The sequence below is a fragment of the Liolophura sinensis genome, chromosome 12 (genome assembly GCF_032854445.1).
Source record: "Liolophura sinensis isolate JHLJ2023 chromosome 12, CUHK_Ljap_v2, whole genome shotgun sequence".
In the NCBI taxonomy this organism is placed as follows: Eukaryota; Metazoa; Mollusca; class Polyplacophora; order Chitonida; family Chitonidae; genus Liolophura; species Liolophura sinensis.
In genome coordinates, this window is record NC_088306.1 from 2,945,202 (window position 1) to 2,961,893 (window position 16,692).

The window sequence follows — 16,692 nt, forward strand, 5'->3', positions numbered from 1 at the left end:
AAATAAAGCTAATGTGCCAGCTAGTTCATGCAGTTTAACCTTCGTAAAATGGCAACTTGTCTTGGTCCACCAATATCGCATGAATATCTCTGCAGTGTATGTAACACATCCTAATGTTAGTCACCAATGTTTGTGAAAGATCCTTTACACTGGGCTTTCCCAATTTCATCCACCCAAAAACACTGTGATAAGGCATATTTTGACAAAATGCAACTGTACATGTATCTACATGTCATAATGGTAAAGTTGCATAATTGGCAGTGCAAGTGCACGCATGTGACAAATAAAACTGGCTCTTTTAAGTTGCTTTCTCCACAAAAAGTTTGAATTTCACAAATAACGTGATAGGAAAATGAGTCAATTCTGTCAAACCAACAATTTTTCAGTCCCATCTAGATGCCACTGACATATGGCTGCATATTTGTATGTCCACAGCAATACAAACTTCATATTGCCTTCTAAACTGGAAGCCCGCTCATCTTGACCCACACCTTGATAGTGGTGCAAGGTCAATCCACTGTGATCAATGTACTCAGGCGAGACAGCCAGTAAAGCAAATGGCCGATGGTAGCTAGAGAGAACAGAGACTACCTGCCATGGTTCAACTGGCTGTGTCATCCCATATTCTACACTGTCCTACACCAGCTGTACTTGACAATCGTAGCACATACCAACAACTCTTCCGTACCCCTGCTCCAAATGAGAAGCACTTCTCTAGTTTCAAATCTGTCTGGAAAAAGTGCATTACTAGAGGCAAACACAGGCCACAGAATATAGTTTTAGGTGCAGAAAATTACACTAAATGTATCTTACCAAAGAAAAAATGTTAAAAAAAAAAACAACCTCAAAAACCAATCTATGGAACTCTTAGAATCAAATAAAATGAATACATGTACCTTGTCATGAATGAAAATCTAGGTTTTCAGGAGACATTTAGAGAACAAAAGTAGCACTATACATTATAGACTACCTAGTAACTACCACGAGTCAATGGATGACGTCATGGTATATTACAAAGGTGTACCTGTCACATCCTTCATGTGCAAAAACGTCCCCAGGTACCATTTTTTTCCTGTATTTTTACTATTCAGTTACATAAAACTTTGATGGAATTCTGTTTGCTGTTTGGGGATTTTTACCCATAATATTAAAAATAGGAATTTAAGATCTACATGTACTATCACTATGTGGAAGCCAGTAGGAATGTAAAAAAATGCATGTGGCGTCTTACAGTTGACAGTTTGTCACATATGCAAACGGCATAAATGTCTCACTGTTTCTTGATCCTCCCATTAGGCCACATGTACATGTATGTGCTCTATTATGCTCATGTATGAAGAAGAAAAAAAAAGGAAAAAAAAAACCTGTGTTGAATCGATGGTACTTAGGAATACTTCAAGGTGAAAACAAAATGGGTAAAGTACACTATACAAATGTATGTACATGTATATCTTCACTGCAGAAACCTTCATATACTGTATGTCAGGAAAACAGATCTTCCTACCAGAGAAACTAGGTCAGCATGCTACTAAATACTGTCAGGAAATGTATTGTGTGTTACTGGGTCAGGAATACATGTATCTTTCAGTGATACAATTAAAGCTTGGTCTGGAAATTCACTGTAGCCTAGAGGCTTGGTCAAGAATATATCTCTCTCTTGTATAGAAACTGGGTCAGGTATGAAAACTAGGTGAGGAATATCACTGTGAGGTACAGAAAGTGGGTCAGGAATATCTGAGTGTTAGAGAAACTGGGTCAGGAATATCTGAGTGGTACAGAAAGTGGGTCAGGAATATCTGAGTGTTATAGAAACTGGGTCAGGAATATCTGAGTGGTACAGAAAGTGGGTCAGGAATATCTGAGTGGTACAGAAAGTGGGTCAGGAATGTCTGAGTGGTACAGAAAATGGGTCAGGAATGTCTGAGTGGTACAGAGACTGGGTCAGGAATATCTTTATGTGGTAAACAAAGTGGGTCAGGAATATCACTGTGAAGTACAGAAACTCAGTAAAGAATATCTGAGCGTTACAGAAAATGGGACAAAAAGATCTCTGTATGGAACATGTACAGAAACTCCGTCAGAAATATCACTGTGAGGTACATAAACTGCGTCAGGAATATCTGTGAGGTACATAAACTAGGCCAGGAATATCTGAGTGGAACAGAAAGTAGGTCAGGAATATCTAGGCTACAGAGTGGTACAGAAACTGGGACAAGAATATCTCTGTGTGGTACAGGTAAAGAAACTGGGTCAGGAATATCTGGCTGGTATAGAAACTGGGTCAGGCATATCTGTGTGGTACAGAAACTGGAATGTTTCCGACATATACAAACTGGGTCAGAATTTGTGTGGTGTAGAAGCTGAAAATCTGCAGAATCTGGGTTCTCAGTGGGAAACACAAACCCGAGTATAGAATTTATAAGCAAGTTACAGAAACTGGGTCACAGTCTTTCATTGAGATACAATCAAGGATAACAGTATTCTACAGAAACTGGGTCAAGGAATATATCAGTGTGCTACAGTAACTGGGTCAAGGAAAATACCAGTGGGCCACAGAAAATAGGTCAAGGAATCCACCAAGGTGCCACAGAAACTAGGTCAAAGAATATATCAGTGTGCCACAGAAACTGTCAAGGAATATGCCAGTCATTGGGCCACGTGTGCTACAGAATGTGTGAGTGAATGCTTGGGGTTTAAGGTCATACTTATCAATTTTTCAGTCACATGATGACGAGGGGACATTAGGTATGTGTACTTATAATGTGTCTTCTTGCCAAAGTGCTGCCGCCACTGAAGTATCATGCAGAAGACACCAGGCATGCCACCCGACCCAGTCACATTATACAGACATCAAGCCAACCAGTCCTGTTTCCTTGCTCTAATCTATTAGCTATGAGCGCCAAGCGAGACAGCACCAAGTACCATTTTTCAAGTCTTTGGTATGACCCAATCTGCGTTTGATCCAGAGTCTCCTCACTTCGAGGTGGACGCTCTAACCACTAGGAAGCATGTTCTACAGAAACTGGGTCAAGAGATACATGTGATAAAATGTACCAGTGTATTACTGGGTCAAGGGATATACCAGTGGGCTGCAGAAACTGTGTCAACAAACGTGCTAATGGGCTACTTAAACATGGTCAAGGATTATATCAATATGATACGGAAATTGGGTCAAGGAATATATCAGTAGGGTACAGATAATTGTGTCAACAAACTTGTCAATGGTTTACAGAAGCTGGGTCAATGAATATATCAGTGAGCTACACAAGCTGGGTCAAGGAAAATATCAGTGAGCTACAGCAGCTGGGTCAAGGAATATATCTGTGAGCTAGATTAACGTCATGCCAGTAAACAGGAACAGAATATACATACTGTATGCATGTACTTGCAGGAACATAACATCAATAATATTATTGCCTGAAAACAGAAAATTAATTTACATGGATTTATTCATGCAGTAAACAAAATAAACAAATAAAAAAAAAATTAAAAAGCCAGTGATTAGACCAGGCCTGAGATGTTTGAGAATGAGCGTATCTTTCATAGAAGGATTTTACTCCACTGTAGCTGTCACTTAACTGGTGTTGAAGGAAATGTTACGAAAAAATGTAACACATTTTATTTACGTACAATTGATACATGGCATTTTTCTTTAAGGATAATTTTGGCACATAGGTCGCTGATGTTGTGATCACAGATGTATATGTATATGACAACATTAATAAATCAAGTCTAAATTCATACTGAATGCTTACAACAGAAATGAACAGACCATCAACCACACTACAACACATGAACATCCTGCCATGCTGTCAGGTCTCATGGGAGAAGCGTCCCCACCGTGATTCACTCTTCAACTCCACTATCTGTGTGTAACAAGAACACAAAATATATACATGTATAATAACACTGATAAAAACAAACAACAAAATAATAAATACACAAAAAAAAAATAATACATCAACAAATAAAAAAAATAAAAACACCATTATTCATATAGATGCAATAAAAGCAATATAATACAGATATGCAGACATTCTGCAACCGTAAAGAAATCTGGTACAACTTCATGTAAACAAAGTGAAACAAATAATTTATATTTAAGCAAGATTATTCTACAAGGCCTACATGTCTATGTAAGTATTGTTGGTGACAAATATAGTTTGGTAATCCATGGGAAATTTTTCACCACAGGTGACAGTAAACTACTGTCGGACTCTACAGGTGCATGTACAGTGTGACTGCTGTACTATTGCCAAAGCTACATGTTCTACATGTATATCATACATGTACATGTACCTGCATTAGGGGTCAAAATGTTTGGTCACTCACTCTTTTTTTTAAGAACTTAAAATGAACTTGATAACCTTGGAGTGAGACCAGGTCATCACAAAAACGACTTAACTGCTAATTATGGAAACATTCATAATGTTTGACACATACGCTGTAAATAATTGTGTTAATGTATCCGCTTCCTTGATGTTATGTCCATAAACAAAATTTAATACACATTTACATCACAAATTGGATAATATCCAACATTTTCTCCTCGGTACCTATGTGCATAGGAAGGAGTGAATGTAATGTTAAACCTGATGATCCATAACGTTTACATCATCACATATGTGTATGACTCTTTAATAAGGAATAAGTTTGATGTGCACATCCGAACAATAAACCCCTCTGTGCATTATTAAATGAAAACCTTAGAGACTGAATATCAAACACTTGCACTACATGACTAAATAAAAAAAAAATCTTCACCATCGTCTACATGTACTTGTACTTCACATGCAATAAAAACCCCAATATGCAAGACATACATGTAAGGGATAAGCAATGTGGTAATCAATATATTGGTTGTGCACTACAAAGAGCGCAGGGATAAAAAACGACTGACAGCACAGTATAGCTTCGCCAAAAATGTGTACACACACAGACAATAATTACATGTACATACATAATTACACTGTACATGTAAATGTGGATAATACCGGTACTCAGAAAAGTACATATATTCTTTACATTTAATACACACTATAATTCTTCAATCAATTCTTTGGTGGTCATTTGTTACATATATATACATGTATACTCAGACAAATTTTACGACTAAATTTAGTTGTGTACACATATTGACTGGTGAATATCAATAAATAACAGCTTATATTCCAAAGCCTCAAATCAGTGCACATGGACCCTCTATCCACTCAATGTTGCTGAATTCATCCCCAAAGCCAACCTATTACCATGCGTTGATTTGTTTATTATAATATAAACAAGGCATTAAAAGAACTGATAGCTCGCCTGATTAGCAGTTTCTAAAGCAGCATAAAGTTCAAGTGAAGTTTATGTACTTTTATATATTGACCAACATATAGTAGAATGACACTGTCACACACAGATACTATTATCTGATTAGAGTGAGTGTGTGAGTGAGTGAATGCTTGGGGTTTAATGTTGTACTTGACAACTTTTCAGCGGGTTTCCATTGCTCTTTTATCTTATGCTGCTTCATTGAAATGTTTTACTGAAGGCAAGTAGGCCTCCTCGCCCAAGCCATAATACTGATATGGGTCAACCAGTCATTGCACCATCCCCTGAATGCTGAATGCCAAGTGAGGAAGTTATAACTTCTTCTTTTAAGGTCTTAGGTGTTACCCGATCCAGGATTTACTCTACATCTACTGCCTCCCGAAGCGGAAACTCTATCAACTGTGATATCGAGGCCAGTATCTAATTAGACAGTGCTAAGATAAAGAAAGCCAAAATTTATTATTATACTGTTTTAAAAGTAAGACTGTTTATCATTTGCATGAAGATTGCAGAGCAGTGACTTTGTACATGTACATGTACCTTCACTGGAGTTGGAAATTGTACATGTCAGTTAAAAAGGAAAGAACAAGACATACATGTATGTATTAATGCTTATTTGCTTATTTACATTTAACTACAGGTAACATGACAACCAGCACATTTTAAACACTCATACATTTCCTTAAACATTCAACAGGACATCATCAGTCAATAGCCCTAGATATACATGTAGGTTTTTAGAAGGTGGTGCACCCTTCCCCTAATAACATCACACCTGGAAATTCTCTTGGCATATAAAGCCAGAGCCATAAAAATTCCAGGTCTTAAGCAAAATAACTGTTTAGTATGTGATCTGCAAAATATCCTTGGTTCTGTAGAGATTTGTTGTTCTGCCATGTTCTGAACACAACAAAGTAATGTTTTGTGTACAAAACACATGTACATGTAATCTGTCCATTGGTTCATTTTAATTTCAATACTGTATCTATCTGATTGTTACTTAGTGCTGCATTCAAAAGTCAAGAACTGAAATGTTCAATTGTGTAACAGAGGAGGAAACTGGAGTGTTTAGGCTATATTTCCAAATGATGTGCTATACAGGCATTCATACATCTGTCATATTGGTGGAAGAAAGCACGCCATCACTCTATACGTGTGCGTTACCTGATGGCCCCACGACCAGTAAGGGCAGGCAAATCTACAAATTGTGAGTCGTCTAAGGCCGGGTTTGAACCTGCACCTCCAGAATGTCATAGGCCTACATATGTACAGGTACTATCAGCATTAAATCAGGTTTACATGTATGTACATGTATATGAAGGATACCGCCAGCCTCTGATCAGCAGGTACAGGACAATGGAAACCTCACCGTGTACACTGTGCTTTGGACAAGTACCATAACTATGTTACAGGTGTAATCATGTACTGGAATCTGAAACATGTACATGTAACTCAATGTACACAAAAACATCCTGTGCCGGATCGAGAAAAAAATTGAAGTTATAAACCAAAACATGCACATGTAGGTCACACTGTGACCATGCATTTAGAAATTTTATAATAAAATACTTTTATGTCTATGAATAAAAGAAGTTATTATGAAAACTAAACTTTTTATTCGTAAATCTTCATATCTTTTGTTCAATTTACTAGTTAATTTCAATATAGCATGATTAGTTTTGGCGGCCAAAACGTTTCTCAGATATATTTATTTATTCATTTGATTGGTGTTTTACGCTGTGCTCAAGAATATTTCACTTATACGACGGCGGCCAGCATTATGGTGGGTGGAAACTGGGCAGATCCCGGGGGAAACCCACAACCATCCACAGGGTGCTGGAAGACCTTCCCACGTATGGCCGGAGAGGAAGCCAGCATGAGCTGGACTTGAACTCACAGCGACCGCATTGGTGAGAGACTCCTGGGTCATTATGCTGCGCTAGCGCGCTAACCAACTGAGCCACGCAGGCCACTTTCTCAGATATAAAATGGCTCTAAATATGGCCCTGACATCTCATAAATATGTACATGCTTGTATTGGCATCAATAGAGTGAGACAAAGTGAAAATCAAATATATATTCAAATTTTGACAATTCAGGGTGAATGGTGTCTACATACTAAATATCTGTCATGTTAATCTACCTGTACATACATGTGCGTAATAAATAGGGGCACCTTGCTGGCAACGTGATGTTGCGATGAGGGATGTATGTTCGAATCCAGCTCTTCTTTTTTGCTCTACTCCTTTATTTATTTATTTGAATTGGTGTTTTACGGCATACTCAAGAAGGGATACCGAAGTGATTTTGACTGGCTACTATGAGAGATAGGCAAGTCCAGGCTATGTCATGCCTCAGCTGATTGTTAGGTATGGCACATTTATTCAAGCGCGACCAACCCTGCAAGATTTAACCCAGGAAACCCTATCTCCACTGTCAGCCAATCCGTGTTGATTCTGTATAATCTTAACTACGAGGTTTGTCAAGTATAAGTACCTACTCCTCATGAGCACCAGTTTTCCCCCAAACTTGACCACCATCAGAGAAGTGAAAAATCCTTAAGCATGGCCTTAAACAACCAATCAAATACTAATATGCATCATCCATTACAGGTACACGTTTATTGTTAGATGTATTATTTTACAACAAAGGCTTTAACCTTACCTCCTGAATTAAAGATGTTGGCTAACATATCTGCTGTCTCCTCACAATGGTGCAGAACGCCACACTGAACGGGTCCTAAACTTTCCAACAGTAACTCTGTAAAATTCCCCATGCTCTCATCCTTGGAATCACTGTTTAAAATGAGGCTAGAAATAAGGTTACCCCACATGTGCGTCGTCTGAAAACAAGCCACGAAAATGCCGTGAAAACGAAACACTTCATGCTCAGAGTCTAAGCGCATGGACCACTTGGATGAGTCAAAGGCAAGTTTAATAATGTAACTGATCTCACCGGTCCAGAGTATACCCTGGCCAAATCCTGCCAGCACAGCCGTGGGAATTAGGGTATAAAAGCGGGGGTAGAAATTTGCTGCAATCCACGTCAAGTAGAAGAACATGCCTAGGGATAGAGATACCTTTGCACGTAGTTTATTAATCACAGAAGGGACGAACACAGCTGTGAGCACCATTGTCCCATGGATGCAGCTCACGGATATCAAGCCTAGCTTATCCTTACTGTTCAGAGAGGTCTGCAAATTCTGAATGGCACGAAAGGCTGAAAACGTCAAAATGAAACTCACACAAAGCAGTAGGAGATTTTTGCGATATTTCCAGGATTTTTTCGACTTTTTTACCCGTACTTCCCCCTCGGACTCAGCAGTTGCCCGTGGAGGTGGCTGTTCATGGAAGACCGAAGAATTAGAATTAGCCATGGATTTTGTTCCCACCATAGCTTCCACATGGTTTTCGTAAAGCTCTTTTGGAATCGGTGTAAAATTGTCCGCGTCAGGCGGAATGCCGATATCTGTCAGCTCAAAGGTTTCTGCTTGTCGTGTCGCTCTTACATAACTTTCCTTTCGCCGTTTTTGAATGACATCCTCAATGAAATCCTCCGGCGGATTAACCTCCCGCTGGCCAAACTCCGAAGCAGAGTTGTCCCGATGTGTTGCATGGCGATAGCTCTCGCTACGTTGCCTGTACGTCTGTGTAGCAATGGTGTAACTTGGTCTCCTCGGGCGATACAGCCCGAAACTTAGCCCAAGCCCACCCAGGTCCCACGGTGATAGTGACATGTTGATCTATTGAATCACTAATCCAGTAATTTCACCCACGTGCATGTAGACTACAGTGAGCAATCCATTTATAGTAGTGTCAGCCACATGTCCAGGAATGTCGACAGTTCAGTCTTCCAGATAAATTCTGAAGGTCAGCCTTAAGCTCTCTCCTTCTCAGACAATGACACTCATGTTAACTGTTACTATGTTGATGTAGCTCCCCTGTCCTGCGTAATTCTCTGTTGCCGCATGTCAGTCCATGTCCTTAGTCTCTCTTATATATCCTTGACGCTTACGCCGTTTGATGGCAATTGACCAACCAATCGCCCCCAGTAGCCACCTCCAATGGACAACATTTACGTTGCTGATGTCAGCTCTAGGACAAGCATACTATGCACACATCACACTCCAGGTCCGCTGTAAAAAAACGTGTACCTGTCTCACTAGGTGGTCATTTCCGCGAGTCAAGGCGACGTCACTGTGCTGTCTCTGAGACTGAGGTGTTAGCATGTGCGGTTTGGACATCACTGTACTGTCACGATTTCACGGCGTGTGTGGATCCACACACCCTGGCCAATCTGTAACCTGAGCCAGCTCTCCCCGCAGACATGCACAGTGGCTCACACCAGTCACCGTGCCGACCAATTAGCCTGGTCAATGCCGGTGGTGTTGTTGTTGTCACCGTGTTTCATTCCCCCACGTACTGCACTAATTCCTCCTCTTAATGCAGCCGGCGAGTATCAAAATTCCTTACACAGCAGTCTGCGATAATGGGCTCACAATCAACGAGCTTGTACTCACCCATTAAGATGCCCAGCTCTGTTTTGCTTGCATACCTCTAATCCTGCCTAATGCCATAGTAGTATTGTATAGGGAAGGCCGAAGGCTTTGGCACAGTCGTGTAGGGGGGACGTCAATTTAGGTACACGTACACGTTCGTTTGGGGGTCCCGACCCAATATCTCACGCCTGGTCAGACTCCAGCTATGAACAAAAGAAAAGGAAATTTTATTATTTATAATGCTACATGGGCATCGCCATACAGCGACCAGCGAGTCTCAGCTAGCCTGCCTGCCTGCCAGAGCTACCATTGATTGGGCTGCATGCCTAGCAGCTCCTGTAAGCACGGCACATGGTAAAACTGTCTGAGGCCAAGCCTCTTACAATTCCATTCCTCTTTTTGGCCCGCGCGGAAATTAGACAACCCTTATTGCCCCAGGCTGAACCCCTCCGATGCCTTCATTAATAGTAGACTCTCCTAGCTATAGAATTATTCTAGCAGTAATTCTTGTACAGATAATACGTGTGGCCGGCATGAATGTAACACTACCCTAACTCACCGGACATCTCCGACTATATACAAACTATAAACTGTACATGTCTTCATGCAGCCGTTGTTATCCATGCAAATTAATTACAAATCTTTTCAAATTTACACATGGATAAACTGTACAATTATGTGTCAGGCTTTCAAAAAATAAGTCTCATAGAGCTCAGAAATGTCAAGATTTTGTGCAAAAATTCTCTTGCACATAATAATTACTGCAAGTACTCCAAATTTTCAGAATAACGAATGAATACACAAATGGAAATGTTATTATCATTCTTTAATCAAATTAAAAACGAGTACAGAAATAAAAGTAACAAAAACACACACCACTCTACTTCATGACAATATCTATTACTATTACAGTGTGCAGTTTTTTTTTAAGCACACCAGCAAGTTTTTCACATTAAAAAGAAAAAAAAAGAACAGAGCAATTCACTGAACGGTATAATCTGTTTCTTTTAGCCAGTCACCTAAATTCAGCAGCTGTCTGTAAAATCAGTCATACTGGGTTCCAAAATTGCTTTGCGCTAATAACATGAAACACAACAAGCTCTACACAACGATATGTTATATGTTTATATTATTGCAAGGAAACTGCATTTAGAATACTTTTTCTCATTCACAATGCTAAACTCCATATCAGGCTTGTTTTCAACACCAAGAACTTGTTGCCTCGGGTGACATCAATATTATTCAAAAGCAAGTGGCATGCTGAACAATCGGCACGGACAGTAATTTGTTTTACAATAGCTGCAACCACCAACAAGCAGTTAGAACAAACAAAGAGTAACACTGCCTACATTACTCTCTCTGCGAACAAACTACATTTACATTATTTTTTTTTATAACAGAATTTCCTAACATCCAACTCTAAAAGCATACTCCTGTGAGATCATATACCACCAGAGATAAATAAAATTCATTTATTACAGTTATATTATACTAAAACGTGTAAAGAATTTCAAATATGGCAGTGTCAGAAACAGGGTTTACAGTGAAGTCGATTGTAGGTACATGTAACTGGTGTTGCTCTCCGTCAAAACATGAACTCCTCCTAACACCCATCTTTCTGTCTTAAATAGTTACAATGGGTTCTTGTTGCTGAAACCAAGCTTATGCAGTTTAACATTATGGTTTAGAAAAAGTGGTCTAACTTATATGAATATGAGCTTTCAACATATCCATGTGTTAACTGACCTTGTGTTGTTACATGTCACTGACTCAAGGCACCTTTGGTAGTGAGCATGACTGATTTCACAGACAGCTGTCTACTGCCATCAGTAGTAATTTTGACATAATTACTTTCAATTCCGCTGCCTACTTTTGAACTCTGACCTCTTCTCCAATTCTAAATGAAAACCCTGCATTCCTGTACAGATGTTCCAGAGGCTCCTCAAACAATGACAGTGATGGGAGGCCACAATTTCCCTGTCCAAGCCAGGGACTGAACTTGCACCTTGGTTGATTCCTGGCAATTGGCAGATTTATAATGTTTTAATACATACGGTCACAATCCTGGATTGGATTTAAGAATAACTTAATAGTTTTAACAACAACTACCACAAAACACTCAGGTAATCACATGTAATTTCCTCTTTAAAAACTGATTTCAAAACCATCATGGGTGATACAGATAACACCGTAACTGATAAATACAGCATATAACAGTCTGATCAGAGTGGGTGACTCCTCAGGGAACTGTCCTGTGTTGTTCTGATTTTATTAGCCAGCATATAACTGGTATGGGCGGGCACCCCACATTATTGCCACCATATACTCTATTTCTGACAACTAAAGTTTAGCATTTTTCAAGTAACACATATTGCTGATTCTAATCGATTCATTCACGTTATAGGGCCATTGAAAAGGATTTTAAGGCTTGAAAGTGCATCAAACTTTATGTGAAATACAGGAATCAAACAGAACTGGTCGTCCTTGAGAGCTACATGTATTGATTCTCCTTGATATTAGTCGGCTCTTCAGTTAAACATAAAAAAGGAAAACGTGATAAAAATGTTTCACAATTTATTTACCGGGAAATAATTAAAACCATATTTCAATGTGACTGTTCATAAATGAAGGGCGCTGTTACTAGTTCTATTAAATGTTCACAGATCTCAGACCAGCTGGACCAGCTGTTGTTTAAATGTACTGGCCTGACCAACATTAAAATAATGGACCAATGGGCCAGTGGACTAGTGTTAATTTGGAACCCTGATTTCAGATTCCTGGCAATTGAATGACATCTCAGAGAATACACTATCGACATGCCAGCTTTCAAAAATGTCAAGAGCTTAAATTGCACTCAAAAAATCAATCAAGGAGAGTAGTTTATCAATTTAGGAGGAAACGTGATGTAAATCTAAATTTTCACGTAAAAGGTGTTTTTACACACTGTCATAAATCCTCTCATGGAGCTACAGTCAGCTTGCCCATACATGCAGTAATCAGCTCATTACTCCAACATACATATAAAAGAAAAGTGACCAAAGTAATTTGTGATTCAAACTGTTTTTATAGTAAGGGTTGTGAGAATCATGTCCAGTCAAAAACTATGAGGGCTTATTTTGTGACCGAAACACAGGAATCCATGCATTCCTCCAAATATTCCCGCAAATCAAAGTTATGTGAATCTTTCCGAATTTCCGTTCAGAAACAGTACCAAAACAAACGGGATTATAAAAGTGATCAAGTGTGCACATCTGAAGAATGATATCTCTGATGTGATTCACATTTCATTTATATTAACTTACTTGCCATCACGCAAGGGATTAAAAAAAAACATTTTAAAGTTGGATATCCACAGACTGCTGTGAAACAAGTTTACAGGAATCTGAGGGGACTGTGGTAAACTTTGACGAAAAATGAGCCCCCAAAAACTTACATGTAGGGATTAGCATACACAGTGCATGTAGATTGTTAAAAATGAAGTTCGTCCATTAAAATAATGTAAACTTGTTAGTATCACCAGAAGGACCTAATAATCAGATTGTAAGGTGAGTTTTATAGGTAATATTTGGAATTCCAACGTAATCTTGCTTGCTTTTGTACTTAGTTCAAATTAGCAGTTTTACAGTTAATACACGTAGTATGATTGCACGTGTATAGGTTGTATTATATAAACCGATTTTACAAAAATGCCATTTGGGTTAAACAAAAAATGCTTTTGCATCATTACACCAAAACATACCCTTACTCCTCCGGAAGTCCACCTTAAAATCTAAACACTTAAAGGATACATGAAAAGCTTTGGTTTTATTTTTTAATGTGCAGTTTAGGACATGTAATAACATTAATCAGTACAAAAAAAAGTGTTCATGGTTCGCTTTGAGGGGTAAAATGGCTTCTAAGTACAGTTTTCCCAGCAGTCAGTCTGTAAATTAAGTACATGTACCTTTCAGTGGCAATGATATCAATGAAGATCGCTGTTGAAAAGAACTCTGCTTCCCTACACTGTGCTTATAGGGCTAGCAGCCAGCCGACAACAAACCAACAAACCTGACAAACACAGCGTACCACTTAAGTGAACTGAGACTTGTCATACAACCATATCATACATTCATTTGAGCCATGAATCTGCCACCATTTAATGGAAGAGTTTGACAGTGACAACTCAGAGCATTATTTCTTATCCAGTCATTTGGGGAAAAGTTAGATTGCCTCGCTTCCCTTGTCCATTCTTGTTGAAATGTCACACCACGTGGAACCTTCCCACTCTTGTTGAAACAACCAAAAATGGCACAACAAACTATCTCTGAGCATAGGGAACATCTATGAATCTATCCTTCTGATAATCCTTACAGGAACATGTTATCCTCATTATCAATATGACATAGATATTAAGCATCAAAAAATACAAGACAGTCATTTCAATGAATTGCCACGAGGAAAAGATTCTGATCCAAAACTTGAAGGGAGACAACAGATACTGTGAGCATAAATGAAAAAAGAAATTTTACAAAATACAACTCAAAAAATGTTTTCTGAGAGCTTGAAAAAAATAAGAGAAATTTGTATTAAAACTAAACTTTTTATTGGTAAGCCATCATATTTTCAAGGAATTTAATTGTTATACTTAATACAGCTTGAACAGCCCAAAACTTTTGGATGCCAAATGTTTTGCGGAACTAAAATGCAACGCTCTAGATGATGATCTTGGCCAACGTAAAGCCACATGTACATCAACACAAGAGACATGCGTGTACGTGTACACGAACAGGGGACACACCCAACCCAAACTTAAAGGTGAACTGTAAAGGTGTTAGGTCTGACACATACTCTTATCTATTTTTTTCTATGAGTTACTACACGTATGCAATTTGTAGCTTATTTTCGACCAGAAATGATCTGCACAGATCAGCCAATCAAGTCTACACTTCGTTAAAAACGCCAGGGTTTGTTGTCCACTGATTTTGGAAAGTTGTGCCCTAGTTCATTGATCTGACTGTCAAAAACATTACAAAAGCTGTTACATTTTTGTAAACATGAATGACAGGCCCCACCAAAAACATCACTGCATTTTAAAACAAAATGGACTAAAAAGTGGCCTGCATGTAGTGTCTGGTGTCGACAGGAATCTGGGATCTTGATTAAGAATTCGTTTTTTCCAAAGTTTGCATAAAAAATATTTAATGAATGAAAAATATTTACTTTCACAAATAACACCTTCTCAATTAGTAGATCAATTAAATAAAACGTTGAGGTTGATTTTCAACAATTTCAGATATTTACCTCACGCAACGTTTAGTCATTGAATTCAAAAACACTGTAGGTCCATTCTGAAAAGCACTTTGCAGGTCGAAGTTGGCTGTTAAATGCACTCCAACACAGCGGCACACAAATTTAACAAAAGTAGCTAAATGTCAACAAAAAGCCATCTGTACCCACTGCATGCTCAAAGAATATTGTGCACAAAGCAAAATAAGTCTAATAAGAGACAAAACCAGGGATGACAGATCATTTGTGTGGTGGCTGATAGCATTCACTTTTCACCATTTAGGGATTGGTTTTAATGAAACCGGAATCTCTGTGCCCAGAGGAAGACCTCTGTGCGCCTTCCGCTTTCTCCATGTGGATGCTAACGTTGCAACTTGACTGTTACTTCTGGGAGGCCGGACAGCATGCATGTAAGATATGGAGGACCCAGATCTGTGCCCTGCGCATGTTCTGCAATCTCAATGCCTTCCATAGGTGGTCTTTGCAAACATTTATGTTCCTTACATTTTCATGAGTTATTTCTTAAGTGGTGTGGGTCTGAGATTCCTCACGAATTCAGAGATGCTTCAACATATTTGACAAAGACAGGTAGATGCACAAGGGTTTTAAATAAAGCTCAGTCTGAAGCTTTATTTGTGGCCATCCTCAGCCCTGGATGAGGATTCGCTTTTTAATGTAGTTTGCATAGTCATGGCTGGTCCCATTCACTCATAAAGAACGAATTGTAGAACTATAGAAGAGAATCTATTACCCACGGCCTGTCCTGGTTACTCCTTTACAATACTATTTATCTTTGGGATGACCGACGGCTCGGAATTTTATCTGTCTGGCGGTCTGGTAGCTTAAGCATTGAAAAGAAGTAACTGGACAGGCCAGACAGGTTAGTAATCGACTGTTTTCCGAAAGTTTATGATGCATACTTTAAGCTTGGTGCCCACGGAGAACATTTGTTGTTGTAGAAAATCGGATTTTCAGATCCTTGTGTCAAATGATCCGGAGTATCAAGTTCAACATTTGTTGTTCATTTTTGAAGATTCCAGCAGCAAAAGGCAGTCAAATGACACATTTTAGGTCATGTGGCCCCAAAAATGTGTATAACAACTTCCATTTTGTATGTATTCACATGACAATTCCATAGACGGTTATTTGTTGACGTAGATGACAAAGATCTCATAAGATCCTGACTGCTTGCACACAAGGGAAATCTTGTGCCCAGCTTTTTGTTTCTATTTTTTTTTTTTGTTACCCAAAATTAGAGGAGCTGAATCTTTGGGTCAAGTGTTCCAGAATCAGGAATTCTTGTTGTGGTTACTGACACACAATTAAATTTCGAGGATTTTTTGTTGTGGCCTTTACAAGGGTGAACGGGACACAGCCATGACTATGTGAATGCTGTCCAAATATAACAAAAAACACACATCCTGGGCTAGCACCATCCTTTCAGAAACAAAATCCTTGTCAAACTGTGACACGTAACCCTAGATGACTACGGTCAAAGGGCACTGTTAAAATCCAGAGCTGACGATCATCCCAAAGGTAAATATACGTCCATATTTCAGAAAGTTCAACTTTTCCGCTCGCTTGACTTTCACAAAAGGACACACAAGTGCACT

The 16,692-nt window shown here is 38.9% G+C and overlaps 1 protein-coding gene across 1 annotated transcript in view; it reads right to left on the reverse strand.

Annotated features, from left to right (window-relative positions):
* LOC135479340 (protein unc-93 homolog A-like) overlaps positions 1 to 16,692 on the reverse strand; it is a 35,400-nt gene that overhangs the window by 18,042 nt on the left and 666 nt on the right. The window contains exons 2-4 of the mRNA XM_064759164.1: positions 11,666 to 11,831; positions 7,976 to 10,017; positions 3,773 to 3,809 (exon numbers count right to left, since the gene is read on the reverse strand). Of these exons, the coding sequence (XP_064615234.1) occupies positions 3,773 to 3,809; positions 7,976 to 9,052 (1,114 nt within the window). The 5' untranslated portion in view covers positions 9,053 to 10,017; positions 11,666 to 11,831. The remainder of the gene's footprint in view (positions 1 to 3,772; positions 3,810 to 7,975; positions 10,018 to 11,665; positions 11,832 to 16,692) is intronic.